The sequence below is a fragment of the Bubalus bubalis genome, chromosome 3, assembly GCF_019923935.1.
Source record: "Bubalus bubalis isolate 160015118507 breed Murrah chromosome 3, NDDB_SH_1, whole genome shotgun sequence".
NCBI lineage: Eukaryota > Metazoa > Chordata > Mammalia > Artiodactyla > Bovidae > Bubalus > Bubalus bubalis.
The window spans coordinates 12,913,424-12,934,158 of record NC_059159.1 but is presented as its reverse complement, the minus strand read 5'-3'; the positions used below and the strand labels follow the sequence as shown (position 1 = coordinate 12,934,158).

General features: G+C 48.1%; 1 protein-coding gene and 1 long non-coding RNA gene across 5 annotated transcripts; one reads left to right on the top strand and one right to left on the bottom strand.

Moving 5' to 3' along the window:
• The first annotated feature begins 7,094 nt into the window (after nucleotides 1–7,094).
• On the top strand, nucleotides 7,095–20,336 carry LOC123332563. Of its 3 annotated transcripts, none has more exons than XR_006549382.2 (3): nucleotides 7,095–7,883; nucleotides 17,436–17,689; nucleotides 19,680–20,336. It is a non-coding gene; the product is annotated as an uncharacterized LOC123332563 (long non-coding RNA). The 3 variants fall into 3 exon arrangements; XR_006549380.2 differs by lacking the exon at nucleotides 7,095–7,883 and adding an exon at nucleotides 14,254–14,668; XR_006549381.2 differs by lacking the exon at nucleotides 7,095–7,883 and adding an exon at nucleotides 14,757–14,817.
• LOC102413670 (testis-expressed protein 19.2-like) lies at nucleotides 8,304–11,801 on the bottom strand. 2 transcript variants are annotated; one of them, XM_044938738.2, is made up of 2 exons: nucleotides 11,679–11,801; nucleotides 8,304–9,942 (listed from the first exon to the last, which is right to left on the bottom strand). In XM_044938738.2, the coding sequence occupies exon 2, from the start codon at nucleotides 9,667–9,669 to the stop codon at nucleotides 8,614–8,616; it is 1,056 nt and encodes a 351-aa protein (XP_044794673.2). In that variant the 5' UTR covers nucleotides 9,670–9,942; nucleotides 11,679–11,801; the 3' UTR covers nucleotides 8,304–8,613. The 2 variants fall into 2 exon arrangements, with proteins under 2 accessions (XP_044794673.2, XP_044794672.2); XM_044938737.2 differs by lacking the exon at nucleotides 11,679–11,801 and adding an exon at nucleotides 11,491–11,590.
• Nucleotides 20,337–20,735: the final 399 nt, after the last annotated feature.

The following is a 20,735-nucleotide window of genomic DNA, read 5'->3' as shown; positions in this document are numbered from 1 at the left end:
AAGCGTCTCCAAACACTCGGCGCGGCACGGGAACCTTTCCGAGGGCTCTGCCCGGTAGGGGCGCGCAGAGGACGTGGGGGCTCCCAGGGGCGCGTGGTGGAGGGGAGCCCACCCGCCGGTCTCGCCCGGAGAGCCGCGCTCCGCGCCCAGGCCCTTGTCGCCGGCGCCACCTGCCCGGCTGCCAGCTGGGAATGCGCGGCGGCCCTGCGCCCGGCCCGGATATTAATAACCCGGGGGAGGGGGGCGGCTGGAGAGGGGGCGAGGATGCGCTGCGGTGGGGGGAGCCATGGAGGCCCGGGGAGGGGAGGGCAGCAGGGGCGGGAGCAGGGGGGTGGCAAAGCGAGAGGGCAGATCACGGCGCAGCTGGGACTCCAGACGCATCCGTGGGGTGAAGCTCAGTCCAGCCTGGCTGGCCCCACCGCGGAGCGTCTCTGCTTCCCTTCGCCCTCTGCACTCCACCACCCCTCGGTTTCCCAGGCACTGAGCCTCGGACTCGGATTCAGATTGTCAGTCAAGCCCTGGACCCTCCTCTGCACCTGGGGCGGGGGGATGCAGTGGGTGGAGGGTGGTTCTGAGAGACCCATGCGAGGCCAGGACCCAGTGTCATTAAAGACATTCATAATGTGCACTGGTCACTATTTCCAAAGCCTTTTTATCAACACAAACCTTTTATTGTCCCCATTAGACAACTCCACATCCTATTCCCCCAGCCCCTGACAACCACTTTTCTCCTTTGGTCTCCATGGATTCCATTACTCTAAGGACCCCCTGTGAGTGGGACCATACATTCGTCCCTTAGTGTCTGGCTTCTTTCACTTATTATGATGTCTTCGAGCTTCCTTCATGTTGTAGCAAGGGTCAGAGTTTCCATCCTTTTCAAGACTGACGAGTCTTCTGTGAAGACTTAAGAGTGAAGTATTCAGAAGACTGAAGACTATCTTCTGATTGAAGGTAAACCACTTTGTTTTTCCCTTCATCCCTGACGGTTGATTTTGGTGATGGTGACTAGTGCTGCTATGAATATTTTGATTTATAATTTTCTGTTCCTTTCATGCATCATGGTCCTTCCTTTATTTCTTTGAAAAATCCTAACTGTCCTTAGTTGTCAGATTTTTTCCAGATGACTCCATTTTCAGGGGCCCTGGGGCCCTCCAAGCACTGCTCTCCACTCCTCATTGACCCTGAGCCTGGAGGCCCCTGGCATTGGGGGTGTGCGTGAGTCACCCCACTGCTTCTCTTGGACAGGTAGACTCATAGGCAGGTCTTCCTCTCATCCTCCTGTCCTGTGGGCAGGTGATTCAGGCTGGTCGGCCTCATGGTGTTCAGGCTCATCTGCTGCCTTTGGTCCAAACACCCTGTGACCAAGGGCATGCCCAGGTCACAGAGAGAAGCTTCCAGGAACACCGCCAGGGTTAGCTGCTGGGGTCACTGAGCAGCCTGGCTTGACATAGGCCCTCAGGGCTGCAGCCTGGGAAATATGGATGATCAAGGACAGCATCTGTTTAGGTGTTGGTCAGCTCCCTGCCCATCTCAGAGCAGCCTTGGTCCCATCTCCTGATCACGACGTCCTGCAGAGCCACAGGCCACACAGCCCATGGCCTCCTCTCTGGGAAGGACAGACACCCATCCAGCGTGCATGTTACACAGACCCCATGGAGGGTAGGGGAGGGGCTGGGCTGTCCTGAGTGTGAGTGACAGGAGCCAATGGAAGGAGAGGGAAATATTGTGAGACCTGAAGGTGCTGGTGGCTGATATGTCCTCTCAAGGGACATCATCAGGGAGATTATCTGAAACTTTTCCTCTATTGCACTGTCCTTAGCCTGGACCTGAGAGGACCCTAATGGCTCCAGTGGTCAGGGCTTGGGGCTTGAGGAAAGAGGGCCAGGATCCTTCAGGGAGCTGGTGCTGCTGTCCTCGGGTTAGTGGACCACATCCCTAAGATCTACTGTGTTCTTTGCAAACTAAACTCTGCCTGTCTCTGATTCACTTTATGGACCATTAAATCATAATCATAAAGCTCCCACTTTCCACAAATGTGACTTTAAACTTTGGTCTGCATGTAATGGGGCTTCCCTGGTGGCTCAGATGGTAAGAAATCTTCCTGCAATGCAGGAGACCCAGGTTTGATCCCTGGGTCGGGAAGATGTCCTGGAGAAGGGAATGGCTACCCACTCCAGTATTCTTGCCTGGCGAATTCCCTGGACAGAGGAACCTGGCAAGTTACAGTCTATGGGGTCACAAAGAGTCGCATGACTAAGCCTGTCTCTGATTCATTTTATGGACCATTAAATCATAAATCATAATCACAAAGCTCCCACTTTCCACAAATGTGACTTTAAAGCTTTGCTCTTCATATAATGGGTTCATTATATTTTGAAATGATCATTTTTCTGCAAGAACTCTTTTCCAGCTGGATTACTAAATTAGGTGGAAAATGAGATGCCATAGGCTGAATCTGGCTTCATGGGGTCTCTTCACAGGTGTCCACCCAGCCTGACCACAGACTTTTCAGAGGCACATCTTGTCACTTCCTGTCCCCCCAGTCCCTAAAAAAAATGCCTTGGAAAGAGAAAGGGAAGGGAGTAGGACTGGGGGTAGAGGGAAAACAGGCCTCAATGCACCTGTAAGAGTCTAGGCCAGCCCCTTGCAGGAGAGCAAAGAGTGGAAGGAGTCCAGAGTTGGGCTGAAATGGCCCACATAGCCTCACCTGTCACTGACAGAGACTGTCTGGGGCCCAGCCGGGGGGCCCCGGGGAGCCCCAGAAGGAGGTCCCAGAAGGAGGTCCCAGAAGGGACCCACCTGCTTGGCTGCCCCTCCCCCAGCCCAGGGCCCTTCTGCAGTCAGTAGCTAACTGTTTTCCAGGAGATTCTTCCCCTGATGCCGCTGCTATTGTTGTTACTTGATTTCAATTTCAGAAACAATTTCCCCAATCCTTGTCTCAAATACTCAAGATCTGAGACCCAGCTGGAGGGATGAGGATTGCAATCAAACCAATTAAAACCTGTCCAGGTCTCCAGCTGGAGGCGGGCCCCTATAGACTAGCAGACAGCCTCCAGCATCCTAGCAATCCAGGTGACTGAACTCATGAGAGTTCAGAGAGGTCCCAACTATAAATATTCGGGTTCGGGAAAGCTGGATGCGGGGAGAGGGAAGAGAAATGTCAAGTACACACAACACTGTCTCTCTCACTGTTGACACTGGGGCCCCTACGGGAGCCCTGTGGCCCTTTTGTCTAGAGGAGAGGTGCTGCAGGTCCAGCGCTGCTGCCTCCCAGGTCCCAGGGGGCCATTCAGGCCTGGTAGCATGTGGAAAAGGGCCCCAATTCAGAATCCATGAAACTGTGCATTCTGAGTGAAAAGCCTGGATGCAGAGGCCCTGAGAGCCCTTCTGGGGATGGCAAAATGGAAGTTGGTGCAGGAGATGGATAGAAACCCCAGGGCCTCCAGTTCTGTCGTGAAAGCAGGACAGCCAAGGCCATGTCCTCACATTCTCCGTGGGCTCTAACTCCTGATTCTGTCCAGGTAGCAGAATACAGAGGCACCGCTCCCCTCAGCATGGCCATCACGCTCCTTCCTACCTCCTTGGGAAACCAGAAGCTCAGGGCCCCACCTCTGTGAGGCCCTTCAGCCCCACCCCTGAAAACAGCAGTGGGGAGGAGGGCCTGGGCCTCCAAACTAATGGAGGCACCTCTGCTGCAGGCAGAATCCAAGATAGGGGGTCCCTGTTCCTACAGGTCTCTCCCGGAGTATTTAAGTGCACGCTCAGATAGACTTTAGGTTTAAAAATCTGCAGGACCATCATCACCATCAACTTTACCACCACCTCCATCACCACCATCAGCAGCAGCAGCAGCACTATCCGCAGTGGCAGTATTTCAACCTTCACTCAGTACATGACACGCACCTGGGTGCCTCCGTCTAGCTCAAGTGATGGTATTTTTCCATAGTTGCTTCCAATGGTTGTTTAAGGAAATAATGCATCCCCAACCCTCCAAGTTCCCATTCTCCTCTCTCCCTAGAGGCACTGCTGTCCTGACTTTGTCCTGGTGACTCCCAGTCTTTGTTTTTGATCATGTCTTTTCCATGTGCAATTCATAATGTGCTTTAACATTTTTGTAAATGGAACATACTGTACCTATCTTTTTGCACTTTTATTTTTTCTCTTAACCTGATCCATACGAGCTCACTCACCCTCTGAAAGGCTCTGTGGTGCTCCACGCCACACACCCCAACTAATCTAGCCTTTCCTAGGGCCAGATGTTGAGCAGAGTCAGGCAGAGAGCCTTGGACCAGATACGGAGATGGCCAAGGACGTTGGGACTCCAGCTGCCTTGGTGTGGATCTGGGCACCTTCCCTGGGCAGCTGCATGGCCTCAGGGGAACTACCATCTCTCTGTGCCTCAGTTTCCTCATCTGTAAAATGCGACTAAAAGTAGACCTTATCTCATCTGAGTATTGAGAGATTTAAAGGAGTTTATGCTTATAAGTGCTGGTGGCTGTCAGTAACCACTGGTGGTCAAGACAATGATGGTGATGAAGATGAAGGTGACACCACGGTCCCTGCCTTTAAGAAATGTTCGGTCTAGTGAGGAGAAGAGCCACGATCACCTTTCAAGTGGCTGCCCAAGACAGAAGGGCAGCTGCATCTGGGCTGTGTTTGGCTCCTGGCTGAGTGAGGGGAAGAGACAGACATCCCCTCTAACCACAGAGGGGGCTGGTCCAGGAGGGGGTCCTGGAGGAGGGGGCTCTGTGCTGTGGGACTGCTAGGACATGGCAGGAGGAAGTGATTCTCCTAAATCATAGGGGTCCATGTGGTATGACCTGCCAGGCACAAAGCTGAAGCCCCCAGAAGACAGAGATTAAAGCTGGAACAGGCCACCGTCTCAGCTCAAGCCAAGGAGTGGTCAACCGTCCCCTGGTGCAGTGAGGTCCTGGGTGCCTGGACATCTGCCCTGTGCTACCGTGGCCTGTGCAGGTCAGGGTGTGGCCCATCAGCAGCCACAGCACAAGGCCCAGAGGCCCCGAGGCCTGGGTCTTCAGAGGGTCAGACTGCAGGGGAGGGGGTGCGTGCCTCCTTCACAGCATGCTAGGGCCCCCACAGGAACATCTGGACCCCGTGCCACCTCCTCAGGTGCTAGAAGTAGCCCAGCTCTCAGCTGGTGGGGGTGCCTGAGGTTGGGGTAGGGAAGTCTCAGTCCCTAGTTGTCTTCCCTGCCTAACACAGAAACTTCTAAAGAAGCCCCAGAAACATTAGCAGATTTCTGCCTGTGGGTTGGGGCAGGGACCCCTTTCCTGAAAGCACACACTTCACCCATGTTGCCCCCAACACAGAAATCGTTGCCGTGGCAGGACAATTTGTGGAGACACTTCATCCTTCCTGCAGTGTTTCCACCAAGGGCCCAGGGTCTGGGCACTGGAGAGCATGGACCACCCCAGAAACAGAGGCTCCTGCAACACAAAGATGCCCCAGGCCCCAGGGGCAGGGGTTGGCTTGGACCGGAGCAGGTCCCTCAGAGGCGGGAGGAGCCCCAGGCCTGGTTGTGGTCAGCAACATGGACACACATCTTGATCGTGTCCATCAAGCTCCTTCCCTGTGCAGAATAGAAGGAGATCTGGCCAGTTCTGTCCTCCTGCTTCCCTCAGAAATACCAGAAGCTCTGGGGTCATAGGTCCCCACCCCCACCTCACCTGCTGGGCAGCTGCTATCAGGGTGGTTTGGAAAAACCATGGCGTACGTTGTCCAACCCTCTCTGCGGCCCTTCCCAGGGCCGGGAATGCTGCCAGCGCTGCAGTAGATGTTTCTGGAAGGGGCCTGCACCACAGACGGTGGGATGCCATGCACCCTGTGCCATCTCCCTTCCCTTTGGACCCAGCCTCTCTGTCCTGTGCTCTTTCCAGTGCTCTCGGCCTAGTTCCTCACAGAGACACACACCAGGTCTGACCTTCTGGGGCCGGCACACCATCGACTGATAAAATACAGAATCCAGTTAAATTTGAATTGCTGATCAATGACAAATTACTTTTAATGCTATTTGGGACACCTGACAGGAATATCCCTCCACAGGCACCCAGGCTGTGAATGTAATAAGCGTAATTATTTGTGCTGCTGCTCTGGATTTGAGAGAAAATCACCGTGTAATTGTATACAGTGAGAAGGCCAGAGTTTCCACTAAAGGACAAAGCTGACTGTAGCTGTTTTAATGGAAAGAGTGGATTAATTCACATTGGAGCAGCATGGCAGGGCTGGTGGGGGCGGGGGGCAGTGGGGGGGTGGGATTGTTGGCACTGTTCTTCACAGGTTCTCTGAAAATAGAACGGACAATTACCCCTACTCTGGGCCAATGTTCTACATGTTTACATTTGATTTTTTTTAATTGCAGTGAAATTCACATAACGTAGTTAACTATCCAGTGGCTTGTAGTACATTCACAATATTGTGCGACTATCACCTCCATCTAGTTCCAGAATATTTTCATCAACTCAGAAGGAGATCCTATATCCACTAAGCAATTATTTCCTCTTCCCCTTTTCCCTCAGTCTCTGGCAACCATTCATTGCTATTGTTTCTATGGATTTGCCTATTCTGAATATTTCACAGAAATGAAATTATAGAAGGCAAACTCTTTTGTGACAACTCCATTCGCTTATCACAGTTTCATGTTGCAGCATCAGAACTTCACTCCTTTTCGTTTTTGCTTTAGTCACTTCAGTCCTGTCCTACTCTTTTGCAACCCTGTGGACTGTAGCCCGCCAGGTTCTTCTGTCCATGGGACTTCCCAGGCAAGAATACTGGAGTGGGTAGCCATTTCCTTCTCTAGGGGATCTTCCCAACCCAGGGATCGAAACTGTGTCTCCTGCATTAGCAGGTGGATTCTTTCCCACTGAGCCAACAGGGAAGCCTCATTCTCTTTATGGCTTAATAGTAACACCCCACTGTATGGCTAGATCACAGTTTGTTTATCCATTTGTCAGTTGATGAACTTTGGGTTGTTTCCACCTTTTGTGAATAATGCTGCTAGAAGCATGTGGGTATATGTTTTTAAATTATTTGGGTACATACCTAGGAGCAGAATTGTTGGGTCATATGGAAATTATGTTTAATTTTTTTAGGATACACTTGATCTTATTTCATCTTCACCATTACCTTGTGAATTGATGTTTTTCCCATTTTCAGATGAGAAGAGCTGAGGAACTAGCTGTAGCCTCTTGGCAAAGAGCTGGGGCTCTTGCTTGGGCACTATTTCAGGGCTGCCTCCTCCTGACCTCAGCATCACCGCAGTACTGCAAAGCAGCTGGGTCATTTAAGAAAAATAGCCTGCCTCAAACAAGGGTTTGCTGGATCCATGAATAAATGGACTGTTTAACCTGGAGGGACAGAGAAAGGAGAGGATGAAGGCAAGACCACGCTCTTTACTTGGAAGAAGAGCCAGATGTACGTTCAAATACAGACTCCAAGTCGATAAATGCCTACAGAGTTATGAGATCGTGTTGAAATGAAGTGTTTTGAGTGGCTGCTGTATCAATGCCTTCCCTCCATCTAATTAGCATCAGATGTCTTCAAGACCTGCCTGGAGATTCACATCTGAAAGGTATGAGAGAAAAAGACTGTTCCCAGATGTCAATGAAAGAACCTTACTGCTATGTTAATACCTAACATAGCAGCAACTCCCCAACTCCCACCCCTAGAGTAGACCCTTAGACTGCATCTTTCACTGAAAGAGACACAGCTCATCTTTGAATCACTGGAGGCTCTGCCAACCAGACTCCAAGCAGGGGACTGTGGAACCCTCTAGATTGGTTGTTTATAAGGAAGAGAAGTTGCCAGTTAAGAGCTTCTTCCTGGCCCACAGCACTCTGCTGACAAGACCTCCAAAGCTTCCTTCTGTAAGTCTGTGCAAAGCATGGAGAGGCTGATGCACACGGTCCCCCATTTCCCTCTCCTGTGTCGTGAACATTATTAGCAATTTTTGTGCATGGTTCTACCTCTAGTTTTTGTTTGTTTGTTTGTTTTTAAATATCAGGGGCACAAATTTAGAGTGACTAAAATCTGCATTTGATGACACAGTCTCATTGTTCAAAGTATGGCTCTTTGTTATTTTAAGCATGTGTGTATGTATTAGTTGTTTATAAATAATGTGATAAACACCTGTAAGCACTATGAGCCAAAAAACTGACCAGAATCCCCATCTGGCCTGTGCTGCTCCCCTCTCTGTCCCCTGCTCCCAGGGGACTTAAATCTGTAAAGGTGACTTGACCGGAACACTGAGACAATAAAGACTAGCTGAGGATGAGTTAAGACAGGGCTTTGATGCACAACTCTTAATACTTTATTAAATTAAAAAAAAAAACAAGAACTAAACTGTCAAACTGCATTAAAAGGCCAACATTTAAAACCGGGCCTTCTCTCGCTACAGAGCAGAATGTCCAGTGCTGCTGACAGGGTCCTGTGGAGACCCAGAGACCATCTGGTGACCCTGTCACCCAAGACTGAGAGTATGTATCCCACCCATGGCATTTCTCTACCAGTCGAGGGCTTCTGTGGAGTGGTCAGTCCTTTTAGCCTCTGATGTTCTGGGGAAGCCAGGACAATGGTGACCATGTGGACCTCAGTCCCTCAGTTCTGGGACCCTGGGTCGAGGGGCTGGAAATGTGGCAGCTCTCCCAGGGCCACGGCTCCCACAGCAGCCAGGTTCTCTCCAGGCTCTCTGGGCCCACTGGTGCCGGCATCCCCTCCTTGGGTGGAGGACTGTGGCCTAGAGGCTGAGTCCCCCTCCTCAGGCTTCCTCTTGGCCCAGGGTGAATAAGAAAGGATGGTGAATCCCCTCTTAAGCAGGGCTGAATCTGCAGGCGCCAGCTCTTCAATCTGCTCTGGAGGGGAGGATTCCAGAATGCTTAGCTTCCAGTGGTGCAGTTCCTGCTTCTGGGGTGCATCTTGGAGTTTCACCACCCACATCTCATCAGGCTCCAACAGCAGTTTCCAACACTGGCCTGGGGTCATTCGGACCCCTCTTGGCTTCATCTTCTGGAGGTAGACAGCATCATAGCAGCCCACTAGGGAGAGGATCTGCAGGTCCAACAAATAGGCTTCAGCCTCAAGAGGGTCCATGTCCTGTGTGGTGCCCAGCTCCAATACCATGGGCTCTCCTGGAGGCAAGTCCACTTTGAAAATCCCCTCCCATGGAACGGGGGGGCTTGGCCAGTGGGAACAGGTAGGGATTTCCCCAAATCTCCAGGGAAGGCCTTGGGTCCAGTCAGCATCTTCAGCGTCCAGGCCCAGAGGTGCCGCATCCTGAGCCTGCAGCTCAGTGGGCACAAAGTGATCATCTAGGTCCATGTCTTCTGACTCCACAGGGCCTGACGCCAGGGTGTCCAATCCCCAGCCCACAGACTCGCCCTGTGCAGGCTCCCATAGGCCCTGCGCCCAGTTTGGCCCCATCACTGGGGATGACCCTTGCTCAGACCCTGTCTCTGAGTTATCCATAAGCTCAGGGTCCCAATCTCCATCTTCCAAGTCTTCTGACTCTAGCTGCTGCTTAAGGAACAGAAAGGCAGCCTTGTAACAAGCAAAGCAGATCCTTAGCTGTCTGCCATGTTGAAGCTGATACCTCCAGGATGCATGGAGATAGGACATGCCCTCTGCCCCATACCGCTTGCTGACTGGAGGGCACATGGCCAAGCTGCCTGACTCTTGAGACACAGGCAGCAGAAGAAGGACTAGCTGTGATTTTAGACTGTCTGGTCCACAGAAGGGGGCTCAGTGAAGAGCAAGGGTCAGGGAGGAGGGGCAAGAGAACAGAGAGGAGAAAGATGAGGATCACCAGGAGAAGAATTTCAGGTGGTGGTGGATGAACTGTGTCCCGATCCAACAGGGACCTGTAGAGGTTGGGAGGGAAGAAACTCTGGAATTAACTTCTGCTGATGCCAGGGCTTGGTCCTCTGGGATCTGCAAAGAAAAGCAGTGAGGTTAGGGCGCCCCCAGCAGGTAGGTGGGAGCAAGTCACACAGGGAGGAGAACCTGACCACATCTGACAAAACCTGAGGGAACCTCTCAGGACCTGACAGAACCAGAAAGAATCACTCAGAATCCGAGGTCCTGTCAGAATCTGACCAAATCTGACAGAACCCGAGAGAATCAGTCAGAACCTGACCAAATCTGACCGAATCTGACAAAACCTGAGAGAACATGTCAGAACCTCAGAGAATCTGTCAGAACCAAAGGAAACCTGTCAGGACATGACAGAAATAGAATTGATCAGACCCTGAGAGAATCTGTCAAAATCTGTCAGAAACTGAGGGAAACTGTAAGCCCCTGAACAAATCTGACAGAATGTGACAGAACCTGACCAAATCTGACAAACCTGTTGGAACCTGTGAGAATCTGTGAAAACCTGAGGGAAACTGTCAGATTCTGATCAACTCTGACAAAACCTGATTGAAACTGACAGAATCTGAGAGAATTGGTCAGAACCTGAGGGAATCTATTAGAACCTAAGGAAATCTGTCATAACCCAACAGAGAGAATTGGCCCGAACCTGAGGGATCCTGTCAGACCTGACCAAATCTGACTGAATCTGACAGAACCTGAGGGAACCTGACAGAACCAGAGAATCAGTCAGAACCTGAGGGTCCTGTCAGATCTTACCAAATCTGATAGAACCTGCCAGAGACTGACAAAACCTGAAAGTGTTGGAACCTGAGAGAAAGTCAGAACCTGAGGGAGCTGGTCAGAACATGACCAAATCTGATAATACCTGTTAGAACATGTGAGAATCTGTGAGCACCTGAGGGAATCTGTCAGAACCTGAACAAATCTGACAAAACCTGACTGAACCTGAGAGAATCAGTCAGAACCTGAGGGATCCTGTCAGACCTGACCAAATCTGTCCAATTTGACAGAACCTGACTAAATCTGACAGAACCTGATGGAACCTGTCAGAACCTGACAGAACCAGAGAATTGGTCAGAACCTGAGGGTCCTGTCAGATCTTACCAAATCTGATAGAACCTGCCAGAGACTGACAAAACCTGAAGGAAAGTGTTGGAACCTGAGAGAATGTCAGAACCTGAGGGAGCTGGTCATAACATGACCAAATCTGATAATACCTGTTAGAACATGTGAGAATCTATGAGCATCTGAGGGAATCTGTCAGGACCTGAACGAATCTGACAAAACCTGACTGAACCTGACAATCTGAGAGAATCAGTCAGAACCTGAGGGATCCTGTCAGACCTGACCAACTCTGTCCAATCTGACAGAACCTGACTAAATCTGACAGAACCTGATGGAACCTGTCAGAACCTGACAGAACCAGAGAATCGGTCAGAACCTGAGGGTCCTGTCAGATCTCACCAAATCCAATAGAACCTGCCAGAGAATTAGAAAACCTGAGGGAAACTAACAGGACCTGATAGAGCCCGAAAAAACCTGAAGGGACGACCTATTGGAACCTGAGAGAATATCAGAAGCCGAGGGAGCTGGTCAGAACCTGACCAAATCTAACAGAACCTGACAGAACTTGTTAGAACCTCTTGGAATCTGATAGAGCTGTCAGAACCTGAGGGAACCTGACAGAATGTGTCAGAACCTGATGGAAACTGACAGAACCTGAGGTATCTGTCAGAACCTGAACCTTATAAAACCTGAAGGAGCCTGACTGAACCACCCCCACCTGAGCTAACCTGTCTGGCCTGAGGCTACGCTGGATCACATTGGCACTGCAGGCTCCAAGCCCCACACTGTTAGTCTGTAGGCCCCACTCTTTCACTTCAAGGAGTTCTCACCCAGCTTGGTACCGCCCTCCTGTGGGTACACGTGGGGAAAGCAGGGAAGGGATCCTGCCTGAGCATATAAAGAGCCATTTCCCATGGTGCTCTGGGCTCAATATTTCCCATGAGCCTCAGCCCACCAGGAAATGAAACTGCTGAGTCATTCTCACTTCCCTCATCCCAGGAGAGCCTGTGTAGCCCCCAGAGAGGGCAGTCTTGTTCCTCTAACCCTGTCACCAGGGTGATTGTTCCTGTGATATTTGCTCCTCTGAGGGCTAAGACTGTTCCCATTGTTCTCTTCATTCTGCAGGTTTCTGAAATTGTGTGGGTGATCCTCTCTCTTATGGTTATTGTCCCTTTGTGGGTCCCTTGGGTGACCTACTTGATCACAGAGCCTGTCTTTCTGTGGTTAAAATGGATTCTTTCTTGTATCTCTTGATGAAAGTTTCTTTATGAATTCCAGAAACTGTAAATTGTTATTTACAATTTAGGCATATTTCTGGCCCTCTGACTTTTCACTTTTAAAATAAAGGCTCTTTACCTATAAATAATAAATAATTGCTGGAGAGGGTGTGGAGAAAAGAAAAACACCCTACTTTGTTGGTGGGAATGTAAACTGGTACTGCAAGTATAGAGAACGGTATGAAGTTTTCTCAAAAAAGCTAAAAATAGAGTTGTCACATGATCCAGCAATCCCACTCCTGGACATGTATCCAGAGAAGACTGTAATTTGAAAAGAAACATGCACCCCAATGTTCATAGAAGCACTATTCACAATAGCTAAGACATGGAAACGACATATATGCCCATTGATAGGCAAATGGATAAAGATGTATCCCAAGTGGCACTAATGGTAAAGAATCTGCCGGGCAATGCGGGAGGTACAAGACATCCAGTTTCAATCCCTGGGTAGGGAAGATCCTCTGGAGTAGGAAATGGCAACCCACTCCAGGATCTTTGCCTGGAGAATCCTATGGATGGATGAGCCTTGCAGGCTACAGTCCATGGGGCCGCAAAGAGTCAAACATGATTGAAGCAACTTAGCATATATGTATAATAATCCATATATATATATGATGGATTATTATTTGGTCATAGAAAAAGAATGAAACGTTGCCATTTACAGCAACATAGATGGACCTAAAGCTTATCATACTAAGGGAAGTCAGAAAGAGAAAGACAAATACCATATGATCTTATATGTGGACTCTAAAATACAACACAATCAGAAACACTCTCACAGACATAGGAAACAGACTTGTGGTTGCCAAGAGGGATGGGGGATGTAGGAGAGAAGGATTGGGTGTTTGGGATTAACAGATGCAAACTATTCTATAGAGAATGGGTAAACAAGGTCCTACGGTATAGCACAGAAAGTGAAAGTGAGCCTCTCAGTCCTGTCCGACTGTGCAACCCTGTGGACTGTAGTCTGCCAGGCTCCTCTGTCCATCGGATTTCCCAGGTAAGAATACTGGAATGGGTTGCCATTTCCTTCTCCAAGGGATCTTCCTGATGCAGAGATCAAATAGTGGTCTCCTGCATTGCAGGCGGATTCTTTACCATCTGAACCACCAGGGAAGCCCACTGTGTAGCACAGAGAACTATATTCAATATCCAGTGATAAGCCATAATGGAAAAGAATATGAAAAGGAGTGTATATATATGTGTGTGTGTGCTTAGTCACTCAGTTGTGTCTGACTGTTTGTGACCCCCACGGACTGTAGCCCATCAGTCCCCCTCTGTCCATGAGGATTCGCCAGGCAAGAATACTGGCATGGGTTGCCATGCCCTCCTCCAGGGGATCTTCCAACCCAGGGATTGAACCCAGGTCTCCCATATTGTGAGCAAATTCTTTGCCATCTGAGTCACCAGGGAAGCCCAAGAATACTGGAGTGGGTAGCCTATCCCTTCTCCAGGGGATCTTCCTGACCCAAGAATCAAACTGGGGTCTCCTGCATTGCAGACAGACTTTTTACCATCTGAGCCACCAGGGAAGCCTATATATATATAGGCTTATATATATATATATATATATATACAGGCTTATATGTATATATAAAGGTTATATATATATATATGCCTATATATATATATATATATATATATATAAAACTGAATCACTTTCCTGTACAGCAGAGATTAACACAACACTGTAAATCAACTAATACTTCAATCAAATTTTAAAATAAAATAAAGACTCTTTAAATGAACACTTTAAATATTAGGCACTGTTTTTAGACCAGTTTTGTCTTCATAGCAAAACTGAGGAGAAGTTACAGAGAATTCTTTTACTGCCCCTGCCCCACACAGCACAGCCTCACTGTCAGACTCTGCACCACTTGGTACATTTGTAATCATCAAGGAACCTATAGTGATATACACTGTTATCACTCAATGTAAACAGTTCGCATTAGGGTTTACTTTCAGGGCTGTTCCATCTATGGATTCAGACAAAAGTTTAATGACATACATATGTGGTAGTTTTACTGTCCCTGTTCTCCCCGTTTAACTCTACCTATCCCCACCCCTGGCAACCACTGATATTTTTTTGTCTCCATAGTTTTGCCTTTTCCTGAATGCCGGATAGTTGGAATCAAACAATATGTAGCCTTTTCAGATTGACTTCCTTCACTTTGTAATATGCCGTTAAGTTTCCTCCATGTCTTTTTATGGCTTGATAACACTTCTTTTCAGCGCTGCATATTCCATTGATTGGATGGACTGTAGTTTATCTATTCACTTACTGAAGGACTTCTTGCCTGCTTCCAAGTTTTGGCAATTATGAACGAAGCTGCTATAAACATCATGTGAAAAAAAAATCACATGCAAGTTTTTGTGCAACAAAAGTTTTGAACTCATTAGGCAAATACAAAGGAGTGGGATTTCTGGATCACTTGATAAAGGTATGTTTAATTTTGTAGGAAATCCCCAGTATTCCAAAGTGGCTGCACTATTCTGCATTCCCACCAGCAGTGATTGAGAGTTCCTGTTGCTCTACATCCTGGCCAGCATTTGGTGTTGTCTGTATTCTGGATTTTGGCCATTCTGATAGGTATATAATGGTATCTTATATTGTTTTAATTTGCAATTCCATAATGACATATAATGTGGAGCATCTTTTCATGTGCTATCTGCCATCTATATACCTTCTTCAGTGAGGTTTCTGTTTAGGTTGTTTGCCTAGTTTTAAATCGGGTTGTTTATTTTCTTATTGGTAAGTTTTAAGAGTTCTTTGTATATTTTGGATAACAGTTCTTTATCAGATGTGTCTTTTGCAAGGGCTTCCCATGTGACACTATGGTAAAGAATCTGCCTGCCAATGCAGGAGATGTAAGACATGTGGGTTCTATCCTTGGGTGGGGAAGATCCCCTGGAGGAGGGCATGGCAACCCACTCCAGTATTCATTCCTGGAAAATCCCATGGACAGAGGAGCCTGGCAGGCTATAATCCATAGGGTCAAAAAGAGTTGGACACAACTGAAGCAATTTAGCACACATGCACATCTTTTGCAAATATTTTTTCCCAGTCTGTGGTTTATCTTCTCATTCTCATGACTGTCTTTTGCAGAGCAGAAGTTTTTATTTTTAGTTAAATCCAGCTGATGAATGATCTCTTTGATAAATTGAGACTTTGGTGCTACATCTAAAAAGTCATTGCCATATTCAAAGTCATTTAAATTTTATCCTATTATCTACTAGGAGTTTCACAGTTTGCACTTTATATTTAGGTCTATGATCTACTTTGTGTTAGTTTTTTTGTGTGAGATCTGTGAATAGATTCATATTCTTGTCTGTGGATGTCCACTATTTCCAGCACCATTTGTAAAACAGACTGTCTTTTCTCTAATGTATTGCCTTTGCCTCTTTGTCAAAGATCAGTGGACTATATTTTTGTAGGTAACAGACACTTTAAAACACAGACTTGTTTAGAGTCTGATAATCAATGTTAAATGTTTCTTTTGAAATTTTTTTGGCTTTTAAAAGTATATCCCACAATTCCAAGGCCATGATGTTACTTTCCTTCATCTAATTCTTATTCTGGAATACTTTTGTTAGTTTGCAGCTAGGGTTGCCATAAGAAAATACCAGACTGAGTAGCTTAAACAGCAAAAACGTTTCTCACAGTTCTGGAGACTGTAAATCCTAGATCAGGGTGCAGGATGGTTGGGTTCTGGTGAGAGCCCTCTTCCTGACTATGCAGATTGCTACCTTCTTGCTGTGTCATCACACAACAGAAAGAGGGAGATCTAGCTGTCTTTCCTTATAAGGCCACTATCCTATCTGATTAGGGCCCCACTCTTACGACTTTATTTTTTTGGGCTCCAAAATCACTGCAGATGGTGATTGCAGCCGTGAAATTAAAAGACACTTACTCCTTGGAAGGAAAGTTATGACCAACCTAGATAGCATATCGGAGAAGGCAATGGCACCCCACTCCAGTACTCTTGACTGGAAAATTCCATGGATGGAGGAGCCTGGTAGGCTGCAGTCCATGGGGTCTCTAAGAGTCAGATACGACTGAGCGACTTCACTTTCACTTTTCACTTTCATGCATTGGAGAAGGAAATGGTGACCCACTCCAGTGTTCTTGCCTGGGGAATCCCAGGGACGGGGGAGCCTGGTGGGCTGCCGTCTATGGGGTCGCACAGAATCGGACACGACTGAAGTGACTTAGTAGTAGTAGTAGTAGATAGCATATTCAAAAGCAGAGACATTACTTTGCCAACGAAGTCCATCTAGTCAAGGCTATGGTTTTTCCAGTGGTCATGTATGGATGTGAGAGTTGGACTGTGAAGAAAGCTGAGCGCTGAAGAATTGATGCTTTTGAACTGTGGTGTTGGAGAAGACTCTTGAGAGTCCCTTGGACTGCAAAGAGATCCAACCAGTCCATTCTAAAGGAGATCAGTCCTGGGTGTACTTTGGAAGGACTGATGCTAAAGCTGAAACTCCAGTACTTTGACCACCTCATGTGAAGCGCTGACTCATTGGAAAAGACTCTGATGCTGAGAGGGATTGGGGGCAGGAGGAGAAGGGGACGACAGAGGATGAGATGGCTGGATGGCATCACCGACTTGATGGACATGAGTTTGAGTGAACTCTGGGAGTTGGTGATGGACAGGGAGACCTGGCGTGCTGCAATTCATGGGGTCGCAAAGAGTCAGACATGACTGAGCGACTGAACTGAACTGAACTTATGACTTTATTTAACCCTAATTATCTCCTGCTTCCCAGGTGGCTTAGTGGTAAAGAATCCACCTGCCAATGCAGGAGACCTGGGATCAATCCCTGGGTCAGGAAGATGCCCTGGAAAAGGAAATGACAACCCACTCCAGTGTTCTGGCCTGGAAAATCCCATGGATAGAGGAACCTGGCGGGCTACAGTCCATGGGGTTGCAAAGAGTCAGACACGATTTTGCAACTGAACCACTACCACCAATTATCTGCTAAAGATCTTATTCCAAATGCAGTCATAGTGAGGATTAGGGCTTCAACGTATGAATTTTGAAGGGACCAATTCAGTCTACAGTGCTTCTTTTTCTTTTGTATACAAAATGCAATTTAAATGGAAGTTGCTTTTCTTAACAATGTTAAGAATGTAGATAGACAACTTTTTACAATGATTTGCCAATTTAACTGTGTAAATCAACCCTTCTTTCCAAACTTCAACAGATATATTCAAGCACACCAGCAATGTCTCCCCCGAGATGTTTTGGAGCATCCCAGGATGAAGGAATCTGTAGTTGGCAGCTGGGCCTGGATTGGGCAGTGCCTGCAGGAAGGAGAAAAGATCACCTCTAGAATCAGGCAACTTAAAGGTTCTTCAACTCCCAGTGGCTCCCAGATTTTGCTCCAGGTTAAAATTTTCTTGGGAGCTTTGAAGAGTCCCAGTGGCCACATCATAGCATGTGGCAGACACACCTGAGGTATGTCACACTCTCAGTTACAGTCAGTTACACCCTCCCTGAGATAGTGGTGGAGCTTGTGATTTGCTTCCAACCAAGAGCAGTGGTAAAGGTGGTGGATGTCTCTGCCTCGATGAGGTTACATTATGGGGCAAAATGTCCCTCCTGCAATGATGAGGTTATATTATGGGACAAAGTGTCCCTCCTGCAATGATATTACTCTAAGATTAAGTAAGACTCTTACCCAGCTCTTGCTGTCTCCTGGAGGCCTTGAAGAGGGAGAAGAGCCGTGCTGTCTGTGAACTGTGGGTTGCCTCTGGGACCAGCTGACAGCCAGGAAAGCCGAAGCCATCAGCCCTAAAACCACAAGGAAGTGAATCCTGCCAGCAGAGAACACAGCACAGCCAACACCTTGGTTGAGACTTTGGGCAGGGGGCCAGCCAGAGCATGTCCCAACTCCTAACCCATGGAAACTTAGAAAATAAATGTCTGCTATTTGGTAAACCACTAAGTTTATTTTCTATAAAGCAAAAGAAAATTTGCATTCACCCTTTACCAGTGACATCAGAATTCTTACATGGGACATAGGCATTGATGTCTTTTCAATCTCTGCAGGTGCTTCCAAAATACTGTGCTGTTAAAGAACCAGTACCCAGACCACTGGATAATGTTAGAACTTTCCCCATACATTGGGTCCTTTGATCCCTCCTCTCTTGCTAGTAAACCAGGTCTGAGTTCAATCGATACCCAACCCAGTCTCCACAGGACCCACAGTAGCCGTGGCCCATAGATGACCAATGGCCCCCTCATGACTCAGATAACCCACTGTGACCTGCCACAAACTAAGTAATTGGGCGTCTCTTGAGTTCCTGACTCACATGGCCTTCATGCAGCCAGAGTCATGGTCGAGAAGCCAGCAGGGCCCAAAACCTGGCACCCAGACCCCGCCCACAGCTCAAAGGAGTTCTCGTAATGGAGAAGGGTGAGAGAGAAGATGAGGGTAAGCAGGGCTGACAGGGCAGAAGGGCACCAAGATGACTACCCTGGTCCAGCTCAGAGCCCCACGGTGCGGGGATCTGAGCGCAAACACTGGCGGAGACCCTCGGAAGGAAGAAGACCAAAGCCCCACCATGTGCTGCTGGATCACTCGCACCTTCGTGCTGCAGCAGAAGTTACTGGTTTCGCCCATTCAGCCTTCCACAGTTCCTGAGGCTCAGAACATTCCAGAGATGTCTGTGGGGTGGACACATTCCTACTCCTTCTCTGGCTTGGTGACCTCCATCCTCAGGATACCCAGTTGTCACACTGTTCCTGACCCGCTGTATTCCCGGGCATGGCCCCTGTCTCCCCAGACCGGTTCAGAGCCAGTGTGGGCCAGTGCCTTTCCCAGACAAAGCCTCCGCCAGCGTGTCCGGGAATCTGATCTCAAGATGGCCAGTCACACCCAGAGAAACCACCCAACCCGCGAAGCCGTCAAATGCCTATGGGCTTGGATCTGTGGGCAAGTGACCCAGCTGGAATTAAGCCCTGACAAGAAAGAAAAGTGTGTTTAGACAATCAAATGACTCACCAAATAGAACCTTCTTGAAAAGTATTGTAATAATCAAGCCGAGGAAGGGATCACTGCCTATTCCAGTGAAGTCCAAGTACTTGAATCTTAAACATTTACATCGTTGCTCTTGTATTATAAAGCAGAGTCCAGCCCTCACCTCCCGTCTCCATATTTGCAGCATATTTGTTAGTCTCTCAGTTATGTCTGACTCTTTGCAACCCCATGAACTGTAGCCTGTCAGACTCCTCTGCCCATGGAATTCTCCAGGCAAGAATACTGGAGTGGGTTGCCATTTGCTTCTCTAGGGAATCTTCCCAACCCAGGGATGAAACCTTGGCCTCCTGCATTCCAGGCAGATTCTTTACCATCTGAGCCACCAGGGAAGCCCAACCAGGGATCATTTGCTCCAAGCATTTCACTAGATTTTTATTGGCTTTCCCCTCTCATTCCTCCTCCCAGGTAATAAAGAAGATGAACGGTTTAATACTTTCTTGCATGAGTTCACTACAGAGAGTTCTTTAGAGGGATGCTGCCTGTTGATGAAAAGGAAGATCTCTGCTTCCACAGGGAGCAGGCACCCAGCGAGGCGCAGAGGATGTGAGACACCGTCATTGGTGTGGAGAATATATGTGCTTTGTAAAGTTTGCCTGACAGTTGATTTTCTTTCTTTCTTTCTTTTTTTTAACTGATTTTACTGATAAAATTAGAGTTGTATTTCTAAAAGGAACAGGAAGCCACAAAGACAAGGACACATAACAAATCTCTGACCAACTTATGCCAGTAAGGCTCAAAGTCAGCCATAAAAATGAATAAGGTTCATGAGCTTACTGAAAAGTAATGTACAGAGCCACTGGTTTCTGTCTCTGCACCCCTTGGAGTAAAATGGGGGTCACACACTAGTGGGGGCCTCCATGATCATGCTCCAATTTCCCTTAGAGGCACATGTTTCTATAGGAACATTAAATTGTGAATGCCGTGATAAATCTGAAGAAATATTAAGAGTCTTGGATTTTCATTTTCATATTTTATGCACCTAGGCATAAGAGTCATTTTCACTTGTTTCCCTCTTACCATTAGAAGTTAATGTTATTAAAGAGTTCAGTTGCGTCTGTTCCCCTTCTGCCCTGACTGGTCTTTGTTGGCCGGTTTCACCTGCAGTCATGGCCCCATTATCCTTTCTGCCTCTAGCTGCTTCCAGTTAGAGGTTTGACCTCAAAGGACACCTTCCCCTCAAGCAGGCCTTGTGCCTTTTCCAGTCTCCGGGCAGCACAAGCTTCAGGGACTTCCTGGGGGATAATATGATGCAGATTGTGCCTCTTTATGCATTTCCCCTCTTCCCGTGCTACACACTGCAGGGACACGCCCCGTGCGTGGTCACACTCTCAACATCGATCTGGACTTTTACCATCTGAAATTAAGGTGTTTCTCTGCTGAGGAGACAATTGTCAGCCTCTCCCCACCAAAGAGCTTCACAGGTCCGCAAGATCCCCTGCAGGAGGGAATGGCAACCCACTC